An 18,710-nucleotide genomic window follows, 5' to 3' on the forward strand; every position below is an offset into this window, starting at 1 on the left:
CATAGTTCAGAGCTCGCGTACGAGGCATCCTATGCGCCCCCCTAAAACCCCTTAAACTTCGTAAAGTAGCGACACTCTCCGCCTTCACTCCTCCTCGTTTCTCCTTTCTTTCACGCTCCCTCCTCGACCGTGGCGCCGCCTACACTGCTCGAGCATAGCAACGGCGCCAACATGCGCTCCTCGCCACTCAGTAGACGCTTCTCGAGCAAAAATGGCGCTGATGCACGGCGCGAGGGCCCACGTGATGCTATTAGGCCAATAGCGACGCGGCGTCTGCCTCGGCCAGAGCGCGCGAGGAGGAGGCGGCATTCTTCAAAGCTTGGCACTACACTTTACGAAGCTTAAGGGGTTTTACGCCCCTCTGATAAGTGGCGCCTCTTGCGGCCGCCCGCCGTACTACGCCCGAAGCCAGAGAGCGTGCACCCAGCCGCAGCTGTCGCAACGTGCGTGGAATTAAGTGTATAATGATTACTGGCTATGGTGTTAGGCTGCTGAGCACGAGGTCGCGGGATCGAATCCCTGCCACGGCGGCCGCATTTAGATGGGGGCGAAATGCGAAAACACCCGTGTACTTAGATTTAGGTGCACGTTAAAGAACCCCTGGTGGTCAAAATTTCCGGAGTCCTCCACTACGGCGTGCCTCATAATCAGAAAGTGGTTTTGGCACGTAAAACCCGACAATTTAATTTAAGTGTATAATGATTGCTTCGCATCAAAATGAAAGCGTAACGCGTAACTTATGTAGCTTGAAGTTCTAACTTACGGAGAACATGAAGTGGACACCGTGTTGCATTCTGGCTTTCATCAGGATGGCACGCTGCGCGACCGTTAGCCTGGGTGGCGTCAATGGGCTTACCATCATTTTGGAGACTGCTTGATTCGGCCGACGTACGCGGAACGCTGAAAGCAACGCACGAATACTGTTATAAGCAGGCAAAAGAGCTAGGACTGTGTTTACGCGTAACGCCGCTCTGATTTCACTTATTGACTGCCATTAACTGGCCAAGTATAAAAGGCTCGGAAAGATTAGCGGGTATGGATTCTTATTTTCAAATTAGCAGCACCAGTCTTTATTCCGCATTTACGTCGCTCTCTGGTTTACGAAACATTCTCATATCAGTACAGCTGGCACTGATAATATTCAGCACTATTGTAATACTTTAGCTTGGTAGATACTGGGCGTCAGAGCGCCGCTTCAACTCTGACATCCAGATAAAATGTCCACAGGCAAATAACAAAGCTGCAAACCTGAGCGTTAGTCTCCTTACAAGGCCTGTCCTGCATTATTGCTCTTCTTTATTATTGATTTTTTTTTTGCCAACGGTAGCCGGTGAATGGTACTTGAAACACGCCCCCCCCCCCCTTCCTCTCTCGACACCGTGGAATCTTTGGACAGGACAATATGGCGGCGGTGACATCGCGCAAGCGCTCCCAGTGATACGTACGTTTCTGCAGGCGAGGTTCAAACGACAGGGCGCTGGAAGGTGGCTTAGGTCAGTTCAAAGCTTCCGTTAGGCCTATTCAGGTGACTCGTCGGCTTGCGCGATCCGCAAGTGCGTTCTGTGCTGACCAATAGCAGAAGTATGTTTTCCGGCTCGCTGCGCTAGCTGTGGATCGCTTTCTAGGCCACTGCGAGGGACGGACGGACAGTCTGGTTTACGAGCACTTCACTCGTTTCGGGCTATGCGGCGCACGTAAATCTGTGTTCCTTGCCGTTATAGGTTAGCACATTTGGGGCATGTGAGCCAGTAACTCAGATCGCGAGGCTTTCTTTCCTCACCGTGGGCATAGAATGATGGTTAAGCTAGAATAATGCGGCGAGGATATATCCATCGACAGATTTATTATCCGCGCCGCCGAGGTGAGCAGAGTTATGTGCGGGATGTGAAGCTATACTAATACGAAGGCCGCATCAATCAACGATTGTGGCACAAAAGCGACAGTGTACCGTACCCTCCGGCGAGCAAGAAAGCTTACGTGGCGAATTTATTCGCTACGTCTTTTTTGTAATGCTATGGTTACCGAGGAATGGTAATGGTGGAATGGTAATGGCAACGGCGCGCCACCATTACTCCGAGATTGTAGTTCCGACGCAATTGAGTCGGAGGTCTTGTGGGTCTGAGTAACAAACAGTACGCAATTAACGACAATTAAATATATCAAGTAACGGATGCCTAGATTCATTTATATTATTTTCTCAATTCAAACTGCGGATCAGGATATGGTCCTTGCCGCACGAGCATGCGTGAAAGCCTACGAAATAGCGTCAACATCACTAAAAGCAGCAACAACAACGTGTATTTAGTCCCGGGTTCGACGGAACATCGGCTGGCGTGGGGTATACATTTTCTTCTTGACATCAAACAAACACTCGCCAAAGTTTTCAAGCTTTGGCGAGTGTGTTTGCTGTCAAGAAGAAACATATATATATATATATATATATATATATATAGTGAATCGTATGCACGAAACGAAGACATTTTATTTTTCCGACGTTTCGGCCGGGGTCCGGCATCCCTTCAGCCAAGCACTCCGCTTTAAGAAGATATGTTCCGAAGGTTCCGATATTGTTTATAACTGCAACAAACTTCGACGAAATGCCCTTACCAAACAAACTGACCGCCCTTCCACTATTGTTAAGAGGGGTGCAAGCTAACCTTGTGTTGACTCGTTTAATGCTTGTGTTTTAAAGGAGTACTGACACAAAAAAAATCCACGTGGTTTTTTTCTGCTTTAATAAGTAGGTAATGACCCAGTAATCACGGCACGAAACCTAATTTACTTCAGAGCACGACAGGTAATTATTTGCAGTCCTTTCTGTAGCAACCAGTCGAAGTTTCGGTTCCAGAGAGCAACGAGACGGGAGAAAGGGGAATGTAAACAAAGTGGTCACGTGTTCGCAAAAAGCCATGACGTATGCTCTGACGCGCAGCCAGCGTGCGCGACCGCAGCCAATGACAGCGCCTTTAGCGTGACGTCATGGCCACGTGGTAGACCCGGCGGGGCGGGGCCGGCGAGCGGGCGCCTCGCCGCTCCTGTTTTTTTTCTTTCTCTCCCTGGTCCAAACGCGGGCCTCTTTCGCCGCTGATGGCGGCACATAAATCGGCTACAGTTTGTTTCTGACACGAAATAACTTCTAGAATAAAGTGACTTCGAAGGAGTGCGAGTTATAAAACGTTGTGCGAAATAGTAAATCGTTGGCGTGATTTCTACTCGGACGCGGTAAGCGCAGACGCGCCAGCAATCGTCTGTATACGAAGCGGCTCGCCTGACTGGCGTGTTTACTCATTGCTACTAACGGCACCGGGAAAACTAACCGTATTTTCACTTAAGAGAAACATAAATGTTCAGGCATTGATCGTGCTGACGAATTTAGGCGCTTTATTGCGAGCTGCGAACGCATCGCAAGGACCCTCGGCCCCGGATAGACGGTCGGCGGGCTATATGCCAGGCGGCGGGCTATCGCAAGCTCGCTTGGCATGCTCGTTCGCTTCTGTCGGCGCCAATGAAATCAACTGTGCTGCAATTTAAGCATGAAATAACTGTGTGCACGTTGTGCCGACTAACATAGCCGCTTCGTTATATGAGCTGCAAGCGATCGTGTCACAAGCGCAACCGGTGTCGGAATCGATGGCCCAGCGAGCTATGCCTGCCGGCTCCTGGTCATCGGCGGCTGTCAACGGATCCGATACTACTAACGCGGCCTTGCGGAAACACGTCTACAGTGCTCGCACAGACGTGTTTATATTGTCATCGTTTGCTTCAAACAAGATAGCTGTGCAATACGGTTGCTTTCACTTTCTGTTCGAAGTTACGCAACATTCCGAACTTCCACGCAGGGGCGCCGGTTCTGGGCGGAGGTATACCCGCCGTTCGCTCATTCGTACCATGTGTCCCGAATCGCCGCATGCGGCAAGTCGCACACGACGCGCCGTACTACAGATCGCACGGAAAATCGCACCATGTGTCTCGCGCTTTAGACGTGCCAGTCACTTAGCGACTCAGATGTTGCGGCCGGCGATGGCGAGGACGAACCTCAACAAAACCTTCGCATCGGCCACGATCAATGGTAAGACACAACAAATCGGCGTTGAACGTTGTGGTAGCGCAGTCAAGCTGATAGCGTTGGAAATATCCCGATGGGCACGACAAAAACTGCAGTTGCAGCGACACGGAGAGCGTCCCACTACAAGTACAACCGCTAGAACAAGCAACAACAGAGGAGAAGAGCACATGTGAGCCGTACGGCAGCCTACGAAAATTCGTGACGTAGCCATATGACGTATCGTTTTCTTGGCTATTTACAATCCCGCTTGATGTCGATGTCGCGAGGTGCTCTGTTTTGCGGTTGGCTGCGCGCACGTATATTAAAATTGATTGTAAATATGTTCTAAGCGATATTGGCCGCTGATATTTTATAGACGATGTGTGTGTGACCAACTAAATCGATCTCACAAGTTATCTCGACTTCAACTTTTTGTGTCAGTACTCCTTTAATGTGTACGTGTAAGTTTAGTGTAACCTTATTTATTTGTTACTACAGCGTGTGATGAACTGTGTGACTCTTGTTTGTGTAAGTATAAAAGCATCACAACACAACCCTGGTAACTTGTTTTGGTTTCCATTCATTGTTCTTTTTTACACGGTATTGACTCTGCAAATGAACATGATGACTTTCTGATCACTATGGTACACAGGTAGAGGTTGCATCATCCGTATATGTTACACATTCCATTAGCAAATGTTAGGTCTATATAGAGCTCGGGATCCGCAGCTCTTCGTTGACGTTTGGCGTCGGCTTGGCGCTCCCTCAGCTCGGGATCTGCGGCTCTTCGTTGTCGTAACGCCTCGGCTTCGCGCTCCCTCACGGCGAGGTGGGCACGTCGACGTCGAGCCCTTTCTCAAGCTAATTCCCGGCGGCGTTCATCAAACGCCGCCTGTTCTTCGGCCGAACGCACGACGCGCGGCCGACCAATCGCAGCTCCGTTAGCGTTCTGACGCGAGAAACATTCGTTCCTCTTACGCTGCCTAGACACACGACCCCGATTGGCGGAGAGAATGACGTCAGTAGCGCGGCAGGATTCTCCGTTCAACGGGTCTATTGCTTGTTTTTTTTATATAGCAATCCCTGCACCTGTGCAGCTCTGAGAGCAGCTGGGTCTTTTTTAGCGTTACATCGCCGGCACAAGCTAGCTAGCGTATACAAGAGAGAGAGAGAGAGAGGAGGATGCATAGAAAGGCAGGTAGGTTAACCAGAGGCAGTTATGGTTGGCTACCCTGCACGGGAGGAAGGGTGAAGGGGAATAAGAAGAGAAGGAGAGCGGAAGGGCGAGATAGAGAGAAACAGAGACGAACGCGAGCAAACCGCGCACACTACAGAGCGGTAGGGGGCGGCGTTCATAAAGCCTATCGTGAAGTAGCGTATACAAGCCTCGCTTGAACACATCCACCTGAAATTGTTGACGGTGCTATTGAACGTGCCGACGGAATAAACCGCAATGAGCTTGTTAATCCACGCAAGCATTCGGTGGAACCGTCACGCGTACTGACCTAGTTCTAACACATTCGGCATCATTACCAAATGTTAACGCCATCCTTCAGAAGCATCACAACTTACTCTTGCGAAGTAACCTCCTCAAGGTAAATTTTTTTTCGCTAACCACCACGTGCAGTGCATCGTGGATCGAGGAGCTTACGCGATTTACTAACGTCATCAAATATATCGCCATCAGCTAACCTTGGCTGTCATCCTTGCAACAAGCCCAGCCGCAAGCTACGTACACACACATAATAGTTCTGCGGAAACCCGCAAGATGGAGAGAAGTAATCAATAAAGGGTTAATGAGACATCCACCCAATCGTAGCAATTGCTACAAAAGAAACCCATACGAATTCCTCGAAAGAAAAGCCTCGCAGTTGAAGAAAAACTACCAGGGCGAATTTTTCTTCAACTGCGAGCTTTTCATTCGAGGAACCCGTATGGGTTTCCCTTGTAGCAATTAGCTACGTTTGGGTGGATGTCTCATTGACCCTTTATTAAGTATGCACCCGCGTGAGCACTACATTTGCAGCAAAGAGCATAGCGTCGAGGTTAGAAGGTCTACGCTGTTGACGGGTTTCATTAAAATGCTGTTTGAACTCCGCAGTTCGCCGGAAAGTTCGAGCAGTCTTTTCACGGAAATACTCTAGCAAGACAGAGAAACTTGAGGCGTCGCTACCATACTCTTTGGCCGACGCGGACACCTATATCGGCTCACAATATATAGCACCCAGAAATGTCTTGAGATTCTGTACAAGCTCCTATCTCAAAACAGTGAAATGAAAAAAATATGTCGCAGTACCCATTGCACGATGTCTGTCGACTGTAATGCCTTATCGTTGAATAAAAAAAATTAGTGCAGAAACTCGCTAGTGGTGCTTGTCAATTAGTGCGTAAGCATTCTTTCCAGTCGCTTATGTATAATCACTATATACAGGATATCCCAGCTAACTTTTACCAGAGTTTAAATATGTGCGCATGCCACATAGCTGGACAGAACCAAGGTAATGTTGCTTGCCGTCGCTGGGTGATACCCAAATTATATTTTTTTTCAGTCCGCCTGATTAGATAATAAGTATTCACTAATTAATCAACTTCTCAAATATTACAAATAGAAGAAAAGTGTCAATGAGAAAATTGTAGAGCGACATGGAAAACTCCCGATACAGCTTTCAGCGGCTCGATACTTGCTACATAAAAGTGTTTTTCCGAACGTGAAGGAAGCCCGCGAATACACGCAAAGTGCCTCGAGCGGCCAGTCGCGGGGCAATTTCGCGTGCATTTGCGGACTTCTTTCACGCTCGGAGAAACACTTTTATGTAGCACGTACTGAGCAACAGAAAGCCGTATCGGAAGTTTATCGTGTCGCTCTACAATTTTCTCACTGACACTTTTCATCTAATTATAAAATCGTAATGATCGCACATACAGCATACGGGGCGCACCGTCGATAACGTCGATAACACCGTCGCGCGGCGACGGTGTTATCGCCCTTGGACTTTATAGGGGACACCACACTGTCGGCAAAAATACACTTAGAGTGTCTATCAGCACATCACCATATGCACGTAGAAGTGCTGAGTTCGCCCGTGGAGATAATTGTGATGCCACAGCACCGCAAATTGTTTTGAAGGTATGGAAACATGGTGTGGATGACCAAATAATAAATGGCTTTGCTTAAATCGACACAACAAACTTGCGTACAGGCTGCCCAAGAGTGAGCCATTCAATATGAATGACTGAAGATTATTAAGCACAAATTGTCTGCTCCCTGCGTTAGCTACACGGAGCTGGTGTCCCACTGCAGCACCAGCAGCTCTGCTGCATGCATAATCTTTCGGAACAGTTCTGGCTTTCAGCATTCTCTACCTTTATATATTTGGGGTAATAAAAAATAAAAGACGACTGTCCGACTATTTCGAACAATGAATTCTCGATTCAAATGGAAGTCGGATAGCAAGGACTATTCGATCCATATTCGAAATTTCGCGTATTCGCGCAACCTTTATTACTTTAAATCGTCAACTGTGCGCAATCAAGAAAGCAACTTGGAGCAAAAGTGCAATTAATTACATCTTGGCAGCCGTATTAGTAGACGTAAAACATGAGAAATTGGGTGGTGGGGCACGATACAGGCTGCTCTGGGAGCCAGATGTGTCCGACTCAACCGCTGTCATTCTCAGTCACCGAAGAGTCCTCCAGTACGCGAACGGCATGTTTATTTGTTCCTAGTTCAATATTTCTGTTTTCTCTCATAAACAACGCTTCGTAATGTCCACTGTGTTCACAGGGGCCCGCTAATTTCGCAAATATACTGAGATGTGAACACGGGTTTCATATTGATGCCTCGCATGCACGTGACGCTGGCTCGCGCTTGCTGGCTCGGGCCTCGACGAGAGAGAGTGTGTGTGATTGTGAAGAGGAAGAGGCGCAGAGCGGGCGAAAGGGGACACCTGCTGCCGCGGTATTGCGTGAGGGGAGAGGGGACGCTATACTAAAGCCCCTTAAACTTCGTAAAGTAGCGACACTTCCCTCCTCCACCTTCACTCCTCGTTTCTCCTCTTTCACCCTCCCTCCTCGACCGTGGCGCCACCTACACTGGTGGAGCGTAGCAACGGCGCCAACATGCGCTCCTCGCCACTCCGTAGACGCTTCTCGAGCAAAAATGGCGCTGATGCATGGTGCGAGGGCCCACGTGATGCTATTAGGCCAATAGCAACGCGGCGTCGGTCTCGGCCAGAGCGTGCGAGGAGGAGGCTGCAGTCTTCAAAGCGTGGCATTAATTTACGAAGTATAAGGGCTTTTACGCTATACGTCACCCTTGCTCTCGAAAGCTCGTGTTGTTCACGTGTTCCTTGTCCACACAAGCTCTCGCCTGCGTTCGGACTGCGCCTCAGTCAGGCCAAGCGTCCCAACACGCTTTAATTGTATATGTAGTCGTAAGTGCGTAACTGTAAATATGTAATTGAATAACCGCGATTTCTATAGAAATCCGGATCCACAAAGCAGTGTTTCTATTGAAAGGCAGTAATTTTCTTAAAAACTCACAAGTTTCGAGAAAGTATAGCGTAATAAGTACAGCAATTCGCGAGGAGTATGCACGTATGCAGAGAATAATTTCCCTTTAAGAAAACTGAGTGTCTCAAAGTAAGAAAAGACGAAACCCAATTCAGGACGTCGCAAGAACGTTTGAAGCCACAAACACGAAGATCAGATAAATTAATGTACTCACCATCGCTACACCATGGTAATTTCATCGACCACCTCACCAAAGCTTTCTATGGAAGTTTTTGTAAGAGACTCTATGCTGCGGTCTGGATTGCCAACATCGGCACAATTAATACGAGTGGGAGTGCCATCGTTGCGGTTTGTTTGTGCGCGCTGTCCGTAAATAAGTACCGTTTGCTGCGGATGTGTAAGCAGTTTCAGGGAAGTGGTTCGAGAGTTTTCGGGAGTTCCGATCAACGTTATAGGTTAAAAGTCCAACGCTACCGATGTATTTCTTTTGAACGGTGTACTTGCGTGAGCTCACCTTTTAGAAAAATATTTAACAGATTGCAGTCAAAACCTGCAGACACGTAGATAAGCTTTTTGGGTGTAAAATATTGACCTTAGACGACGCCGATGATAGAGTTGGCTCCGTTGACGAATAGGTCGAAGCGTAGGGCATGCATAGGGCTTCATACGAAGCGAAGCTTGCGTCAGGGTTCAGAGGACTTGCTTTTTAAAGCGAAAGCGTTACTGGCCGCGAGCTTGGGATTTCGCCGTGGCCGTGCTCCGAGGAGGCACATGACGTCACACCGAGTTCCTCGTCGTTGCGTTCGCCTCCGCTCGCTTCGCCAGCTGCGTCGCATGCCTGATAACATGTCGGAGGATTGAAAAGGAGAGCTGGCGTGCGCCGCAATCACAGTTGAGGCGGCCGTATGGACGGCGATAATTCTGATAAGCAGGAGGAGGCCTGGCATCGACATCGGAACGAGATGAAGAGGAAACGAATCGCCCAGGAAATAGACAAACAACGCGCCAAACGACTGCCTAAACGCCGCAAAATAGCGAGACAACCAGACTAACCTGGACTTGCAATCAAGATTAACCAAGGCTAACCATGCTATGCCTTAGCTTTCGCTACGTATTTACTGGCATAGCCGAGCTAAGCCACTGCCAATTTTTGTAAGAGACTTTATGCTGCGGTGTGGATTGCCAACATCGGCATAACCAATACGAGTGCGCGTGCCAGCGTTGCGCGTTGTTGTGCACGCTGTGCGTAAATAAGTCCCGTTTGCTGCGGATGTGTAAGCAGTTTCAGGAAAGTGGTTCGAGATTCTGCGAGAGTCCCGATCAACGTTCTAGGTTAGAAGTCCAACGCTGCCGATGTATTTCTTTCGAACAGTGTACTTGTGTGAGTGCATCTTCTAGAAAAAGATTTTACAGATTTAGTCAAGACCCGCAGACACCTAGAGAAGTTTTTTGGGTGGCAAATATAGACCTTAGGCGACGCCGATAATAGGGTTGACTTCATTGACCGATCGTCAAAGTATATGGTCTGTGGGGATTGGAGCGGTCGTAGTTGTCGGGATGACTTTGGTGCGACAGGACTAGGCGAGCAGGATTTATTTGCAGGATTTACATTTAAAACAAGATATACATCGACAGCCCAGCGTGACTCCCAAATGGAGCACGCGAGACGACGCATACAGCAAACAGCTTACGAGCACACAGCTCACTAGTACATCTCGAGCACGACAACGAGCACACTCACGCAGCCGACAATCGCTGCTTACAAGCACTTGTCCCCCCCTTGATTCCAAGCGAACGGAAACGTTCGTCCAGTCATCGTTCGACGTCACCGAAGATGACCCGCCCTTTTGGAGGAGGCGGGCTCACATAATCGTGTTGCACACACACACACAGGTGTAAAGGTCCGGAGCCGACGTCAGAGGGCTTCGTAGAACTCTGCTCCGTCAAGGCTGGCGCTGGCGGGTAGCACATTCCTAAGCTGACCCCGCGCCACGTGACTGCCGGTTATTCGCAGTTCTCTGAAGTGCGCCCCGTCCGGTTGGTTGGGAATACGTGCAGCGGGCTGAAATAGCTGGCACGTTGCCACCCCGTCCGGCCATTCCTAACAGGCCCTAACGAAGCGAAGCTTTTTTTTTTCTCGTGACCGTGGTATACTATGTACCTGTACAAAAATTCTTCAGGAAGGCGTAGGCTCTACATGTACCGTTGTAAGCAAGTTTTTATGCTCAAACTATGTGTTGCGAGAGCGGATTATAGGTGGCAGCACCGTCTCCGCGTTAGTGTGAATATGCGGTCGGTGACGCTCGTGGGCCGATCCCGAAGATGGTGCAATACCGGACCGATCCGCAGCGGAGGTGAAGCAGGCGTTAAGCATTCCCCATACGTGAGCCAATCCCGAAGATATAGCAATACCGGGCCGATCCGCAGCGGAGGTGAAGCAGGCGTTAAGCATTCCCCATACGTGAGCCAATCCGGAAGATGGTGCAATACCGGGCCGACCCGCATCGGAAGCGTTAAGCATTATTTCCAAATCATCAGTTTGGAGGATTCTAAACGACGGCCTTTCACCCGTACCACCTTGACCAGCACCAATGCTTGGAAGATAGGGATCTGTAGAATCGTCTAGAGATTTCTTGAATTGGGGCCTCACAAAAGCCGATGAGTCACCGGACTTTTCGAGCAACATCATGTGCACAGATGGAGCCAATTTTCACTGAAATGCCCAGGTAAATTTGCATAATGCACATTACTATGAGAGAGAGAGAGAGAGAGAGAGATAAAGAGGAAAGGCAGGGAAGTACGTTAGCCAGATATCAGTCTCCGGTTTGCTACCCTACACTGGGGATGGGAGATAGGGGTTAGAAAGATGAGAGAGAGGAAAACACTAAAAAAAGAAATAACACGCACAGACGGAGGCACACACACAAAAGGCGTTTCAGTTAAAGACGTTCACAAAGGCCGTTAGATCGCAAAAGCGCAATAGCGCTTGCACTACCTTCTTCTGCATGTGACGTTAGGTCCTTTCAATGGGGTAGAATTCTTTTTTCCGATAGCGGTTGGTCGTCCAGCTGGTCAAGTTCGTGGCGAAGTCATTCCCTCTGTGGACTGTACTGCGGCAGGCGCACAAAATATGGTCAGTCGATACTTCATGCCCGCAGTGGTCACAGGTTGCAGTGTCGGTCGTGCCTATGCGGAACGCATAGGCTTTGGTAAAGGTAACGCCCAACCACAGTCGATGCAAAAGCGTGGCGTCTCCACGGCGAAGCGGCGATGGCGCTCGAAGACTTAATGTTGAATCAAGGGAGTACAGTCGATAATTTCTGAAAAAGGGGTCGTTCCATTGCGACGCGGTGCGTCGCAATGGAAAGCGGTGCGACGCATTGCGACGCGGTGCGACGCGCTGCGTCAGTTCTAGAAAGTGGAACTGGTACGTGCTGCTCCTCGGTATGGACTGAACGAGCAGCTTGATCCGCCCGTTCATTGCCGATAATCCCGCAATGACTTGGAAGTCATTGGAAAGTTATTTTATGTCCTGCACCACTTATATGGTGTAACGTCTCTGCAAAGTGAAATATTAATTGTTCGTGGGGTCCGCGTCGTAAAGGTGACAGGTAGAGACTGCAGTGCCGACTTTGAATCGCAGAATATCGTCCACTTGTGTGGCGGTTCATCCGAGATTGCTGATGATATTACCCAGCTTACCTTTCAGTGCATACATCTCTGTTTGTTCTTTGCCAAGTTTTCTTCTCACTGATTTCAGGCAGCGTCCATTTTTTACCGCTTCTTCAGTCTTTATCACGTTATAGTTTCGAATATCACTTATCTTCGCCTAGTTGATCAGTTTTGGCAGTTCCGCGTGTTCTATATTATCTCTTGAGCTGGACATTTTCATTCTTTGTCGTTTCATTATTTGTTACTTTGTTACTTGTTACTCCCTTTGTTACTTGGGAGAGCTTGCCTACTGGTTGCCTTGGTGTCTTGCCTCCCGCTTCAACTGCTGCCTCTGAAACCAGTCTGGTTACGGTTTCATTCATTACCTCTAGGTCATCTTCGTCTCTCTAAGGCTGCATATTTGTTGGCAAGTACTAGCCTGAATTTGTTTGCTTTTACCCTTACTGCTTCTATGTTGACCTGCTTCTTCTTGACCAATTTTACTCTTTCTTTCCTTAAATTGAGGTGAATCCTAGCCCTCACTAATCTATGATCACTGCACTTTACCCTACCTGTCACTTCTACATCCTGCACTATGCTGGGATCGGCAGAAAGCATGAAATCAATTTAATTGCTTGTTTCACCATTTGGGCCTTTCCAGGTCCACTTTAGGTTGCTACGCTTCCTGATAAAGGTACTCATTATTCGAAGCTTATTTCTTTCTGCGAATTCTATCAACGTCTATCCTCTAGCATTCCTAGAATCGACGCCGTAGTTGCAAATTGCTTGTTCCCCAGCCTGCTTTTCCCCGACTTTTGCATTGAAGTTGCCCATTACTACAGTATACTGAGCTTGCACTTTTCTCATCACTAATGCAACATCTTCATAAAACTGATCTACTTCATCATCATCGTGACTGGATGTTGGAGCGTAGGCTTGAACTATCTTTAATCTATACCTCTTATTAAGTTTGATTACGACTACTGCTACATTCTCATTAATGCTCTAGAATTCGTCAATGTTGCCCGCTATGTCCTTATGGATTAGGAATCCTACCCCGCATTGCTTATTATCTGGGAGGCCTCTACAGCAGAGGACATGGCCGTTGGCCAGCACTGTATAAGTTTCCCCAGTTCTTCTAATCTCGCTAAGGCCAATAATATCCCAAACAATGTCTGGTAGTTCCTCAAAGAGTCCTGATAAGCTAGCCTCACTCGACAGAGCTCGGGCGTTAAAGGTTGACAGGGTCAGTTTCCATTGGTGGTCTGTCTGGACCCAGAGATTCTTAGCACCCTCTGCTGCGTTGCAGGCCTGACCGCCGCCTTGGTCAGATGCTCCGCAGCTGCTGGGGACTGAGGGCCATGGTTTCGTTGTTGGAGTCATTTGGGAGGGGGTGGCCGTATACTGCACCAGGGAGGCCAATTCCTGTTCTGGTGAGGGCGTGTCTTTTTTGTAGCTTAGTGGGCCTTCTTAATTTGGTTGTACGTGGATTAGTATAGCCCCACTCGCTCTCGGCATTTTTTGCCGGTGTCAGGCGCCACTCCAAGCCGGCAGATGTAGTGTGCTGGGGGCAGGTGAAATTGAGGCTCACCGCCGTCAGATTAAAAAAAAAAAAAAAAAGGAAGAGGATTCGAACTTTCGACTAAGGCAACCGAGCGTTCGAAATAGTTGAGTCAGATAATCCCGTTGGCGGCGAGGCTATCGTCTCGTCGACAAGTGAAACCCAGAGGGTCTACAAGCCTAAAAACTTCTTTGATATGTCCGCTGTAGATGTGCTTTGCTGAGCGCGATGGGTAACTCGATATAGAACGATTTCTAAGCGGTTCTGGCTTCGTAGTCGCGCAATAACACATGCACAGGCGATCGTGAATTCGGCTATAGGCGAAAACTATACAGCCGACTCCGACTCGCGTTAAAAATAATAATATTGTGCACTATGCGCTCGCCTTCGAGTCAGTCCAAATCACTTTCGCATATCTCAAATGCTTGAAAACATGCTTGAATTATCCGCGCAATAGGGACTTTGCTGATCTTCCTTCCCTCCTCTCTCTCCCTGTTATCTTTGTTTTCCCCCTTTCCCTTTCCCCGGTGTAGGGTAGCCAAACGGACATGATTCTGGTTAACCTCCCTGCCTTCTTCTTATCTCTTTTCCTCCCTCCTCCCTCCGCAGCAGGTGACACGGCATAGTATTCCTCAATGGTTCTAACATCGTGGTTTCGGATTCACCCGTACGCATGCAGTCATGAACGCGGCTAGATATACGATACATTTTCGGCGAACGTGAACAATACTTAAGCGTAGTGTAGAAAAAAAAATAAATGAGAGAAACAAAACTTTTCAGCGCTTACCGGGAATTTACTAGTCGCATATTGACGGGGGTACCCCAAACAGCTCACGGTCTCGGCTGCCTGTCTCACGTATCTGAGAAGTCATTCCTAACGAGGTGGAACTGATACCGAATCGCCGCCCAAGATTGAGGCGCCAAACGAGAGAAGGATTCCGTGGTAGGGACTTTCGCTCGAAGGGCAAATCCTCCGAGAGGGGAGAGGGGCCGCTAACAATGGTGCTGAGGCGCGCGTAAGAAAGGCGTTCTCGCAAGGCGGCCTTGCCCTATGGTTGGAAAGCGCCTCCTTTAAGCTACAGTGCACGCGTCTGCGATCGGTCAGACGTTGTTTGTACACGTCGCACGGGGAATCTATTGAATGTCCCTTTTACCGCCGCACTTGCAATAATTGTAATTTAGCATTTGCGAATACGCGCCCGTGATCTACAGGAGTACAAACGGAAACCCGCGGAAACTAATATAAGTGCAAATGTAGAGGAAATAGATGGGTGCAAATTTAGAAGTTATTTACTTTCTTGAACACATCGGTTTTGCCTTTTCTCTACATGTGGGTCGCTTCCCGGTCTGTTTATTTCGCTTTTGTTTTTTTACGCGAACCTGTTTTTGCAGCATGTATACACTTGCATGAAAAATAAAGCGGTCACTTTAATTTGGCTTTGGTCCGAAGCAAGTTTCTGGCGCAAAAAGATAGCTTCCCGCGAAATCTTTCGGTGCGTTGCGAGTGAAGCCGTGATCTTGAAACATTCTATGCCTATACGGGGTATGCACTGACGTCATCGAGGTCGCCATATTGTAGTACAGCGAGCACGGTGAAAGCCTGCGTGTTATCTAAATCCGCTTATCTCCAGCAGCACAGTGGAAGCTGTGAATAGGACTACAATATGGCGTACGTCGCGTCACTTAAATACTCCCTATTACATTTCTTTTCGCATTTCATGCGTGGTCAGAGCGGCGCTTCGGCCGCGTTATTAAGGTACTTTTGTTATCAATGTGATCAGTCGGCCTTGACAGACGGATAAATGTGACGTAGAAATGGAAGGAAGGAATAGCTTCGAAGCCTCGAAGCCTGCTGTTGGTGCTCCTTCCGTACCATTATCAAGGTGATGCGCTGTCTCTTCGGTTTTGCGACAGGCAATGCAGTTGCTTTCAACCAGCGTATCTGAGGGCGCTACTTCATGATGCGGGTGGGAGCGCACTCACGTGGTATATTGCGTACTTCGCGAGGTTTCTTTGCCAGTCTGTAAAAATTGTACGCAACCAGTACGTCGCTAAAAAAAAAAAAAAAACCGCAGTTTGATGTCGTTTTGGGTGCCTACAAATGCATCACTGACACTTTGAAAATTAGGAGAGTACTTCTCGAGTTAATTAATTGCAATTACCGTATTAACTCTCAGTAACGAAATAATTACTGGCGGCTACTCCACTGTACTGGAACCAATAAGCACTAGGCTTTCTTCGAGTAACGCAAGTGCTCTTTTTTTAAGTCTTGGCGCATGATAGTGGGGGAACAGGGTATAATTCACTAAGCAACCAAAATGAGGCCAAGCCGGATTCACTCGAAATCAGAATCAACTGCAGTCATGCGCAGCAGCTCTGATACTCGGACTTACAGAAAAAGAAAAGAGGGAGAGAGAGAGCCGGCAGTTTCTCGGGAAAGGCGAAGCAGTATTAGTGATAGCCACATATGCGACAATTACCCGAAGGAAGGTTACACCACCGAGAGGACTCAGGCTGTGAAATTGAACTGTCTCCCACTATGAGGTGTTGTATATACTCATATAACGCCGTGACTTCAGTGCTCAATTCTTCGAGGTCATACGAAGTTCCTTAAAGTGCATATATATATATATATATATATATATATATATATATATGTATATATATATATATATATATATAGTCATTTCTTAAGAAGCCAGCAAACACTGACACCAAGGACAACATAGGGGAAATTACTTGTGCTTAATAAATGAAATTAGGAACGCAAACTAAATGGAAATTAAAGTGGATGAAAAAACAACTTGCCGCAGGTGGGAACCGAACCCACAACCTTCGCATTTCGCGTGCGATGCTCTACCAATTGAGCTACCGCGGCGCGGTTTCCCCATCCACTTTCTTGGGTATTTATGTGTCCTAGTAGAACCCTGGGTGTGTTAGCCAGCGCCACCACTCACAGACCTTGGCGGCGGACGATGGAACGTCCTTCTTGCCGCAGGCGTCACGAGAACGTGATCTTTTCGGGGGAAGGCAACTGGTCAATAAACCCACATATGCTACCTGAAGGCATCAATGTTGCCGGATTCGAGACCCTCGTTATGTAATAAACGAGAAGAAAGGGGGTTAACCGAGGGGCCCGATTTTTATTAGTCATATCATAAGAAGCCAACAAACACTGACACCAAGGACAACATAGGGGAAATTACTTGTGCTTAATAAATGAAATTAAGAAACGCAAGCTTAATGGAAATTAAAGTGGAGGAAATAACAACTTGCCGCAGGTGGGAACCGAACGCACAACCTTCGCATTTCGCGAAGGTTGTGGGTTTATTGACCAGTTGCCTTCACCCGAAAAGATCACGTTCTCGTGACGCCTGCGGCAAGAAGGACGTTCCACGTCCGCCGCCAAGGTCTGTGAGTGGTGGCGCTGGCTAACACACCCAGGGTTCTACTAGGACACATAAATACCCAAGAAAGTGGATGGGGAAACCGCGCCGCGGTAGCTCAATTGGTAAAGCATCGCACGCGAAATGTGAAGGTTGTGGGTTCGGTTTCCATCTGCGGCAAGTTGTTTTTTCATCCACTTTAATTTCCATTAAGTTTGCGTTTCTTAATTTCATTTATTAAGCACAAGTAATTTCCGCTATGTTGTCCTTGGTGTCAGTGTGTGTTGGCTTCTTATGATATGACTAATAAAAATCGGGCCCCTCGGTTAACCCCCTTTCTTCTCATATATATATATATATATATATATATATATATATATATATATATATATATATATATATATATATATATATATAAATGTGTGTGTGTGTGTTTGTGTGTGTGTTTTCAGCTGGCAGCTGCCCACCGTTCCATACGTACCTTTTAAAAAAGATCTGCAACAATTGATCGCGAGGTAGAACACATAAAACGGGAAACGACGTACGGGCGAGGCATTTCAACGAAGTCTTTGTAAGGAAGAATGGGTGGGATGTGGTTGTATTCTACGCTAAAACACAGGTGTCTAGGCTTCAGAACTTTGATGTGCGTAACTGAATAGCTGTGATTTCCAAAGAAGCCTGGATCCCCGATGCTAGAAAAGACTAGGGTGTCTGTAGAGAAATGCCTTACAGGCAGGCCACCGGATCCCCATCGATTCGCGCGATTATCACGATCTTATTTTAAACTGCCGGCGATAGGTATTGCCCTTAAAAGACTTAGTGATGAACACCATACTTCCCGCCGTAATTACTGTGCTCCTGATTATGCTCCATGGTGAGTGCTGTTACCTTCTTGTATCTGTCGAAATGCCACATTGCAGCGCGTGGTTGTGCAGGCTTCAAAAGCGCCCTTTAATTTAAAACACGTTGGCGGGCTGGTTGGTTTGAATCCATGATAGAGTACGTAAGCGCGACTTAATGAGGAGGTAGACAGAAACATACACAGAGACAGCGCTCTCTCAGTGTATCTGTTTCTTTCTACGTCATCGTATAGTCGCGCTTGCACTCTCTATCATGGGTCCTTTAAGTACTTTGCTCGTTTGTATGTTTGTTTGTTTTTGTTTCTTTGTTTACAGAGATACAGCTAAAGAACACTGCAGAGCTGTTCGGGATGCCAAAACTGAATTCGTAATTTTCAAAATGTCGGTATTTCGAACGACACAATAATTATTCGGAGGAAAAAAACCTGCCCCCTCTCCCTTCGAACGATCGAACCGAACACTAAACTCCTTCATGGGAAGAGGAGCAGTACAAATAACTTTATCGATGATCGGCCAATTAAGGAACTAAAATGCAGGGTGTTGGAGATGTGATAATCAGGCACTTACCGCGGTATTGTTTGATCACAGATGCATAAAATTTAAAATGTCACGATGTAGTAATTACACAAGTAAGGATGTAGGTAGGCGAGAAAAAAATATCTCACTAGCAGAAATAACCAGACAACCGACCCCAA

General features: G+C 47.6%; 2 protein-coding genes across 2 annotated transcripts in view; one reads left to right on the top strand and one right to left on the bottom strand.

Annotated features, from left to right (window-relative positions):
* The window catches only part of LOC126533884 (uncharacterized), a 30,922-nt gene extending 29,156 nt beyond the window's left edge, over positions 1-1,766 (bottom strand). Inside the window, exons 1-2 of the mRNA XM_055072471.2 lie at positions 1,446-1,766; positions 764-900 (exon numbers count right to left, since the gene is read on the bottom strand). Of these exons, the coding sequence (XP_054928446.1) occupies positions 764-862 (99 nt within the window). The 5' untranslated portion in view covers positions 863-900; positions 1,446-1,766. The remainder of the gene's footprint in view (positions 1-763; positions 901-1,445) is intronic.
* LOC129385633 (kunitz-type serine protease inhibitor 2-like) overlaps positions 1-18,710 on the top strand; it is a 45,810-nt gene that overhangs the window by 20,737 nt on the left and 6,363 nt on the right. The window lies entirely within an intron of this gene.

The sequence above is a fragment of the Dermacentor andersoni genome, chromosome 7 (assembly GCF_023375885.2).
Source record: "Dermacentor andersoni chromosome 7, qqDerAnde1_hic_scaffold, whole genome shotgun sequence".
Taxonomy (NCBI): domain Eukaryota; kingdom Metazoa; phylum Arthropoda; class Arachnida; order Ixodida; family Ixodidae; genus Dermacentor; species Dermacentor andersoni.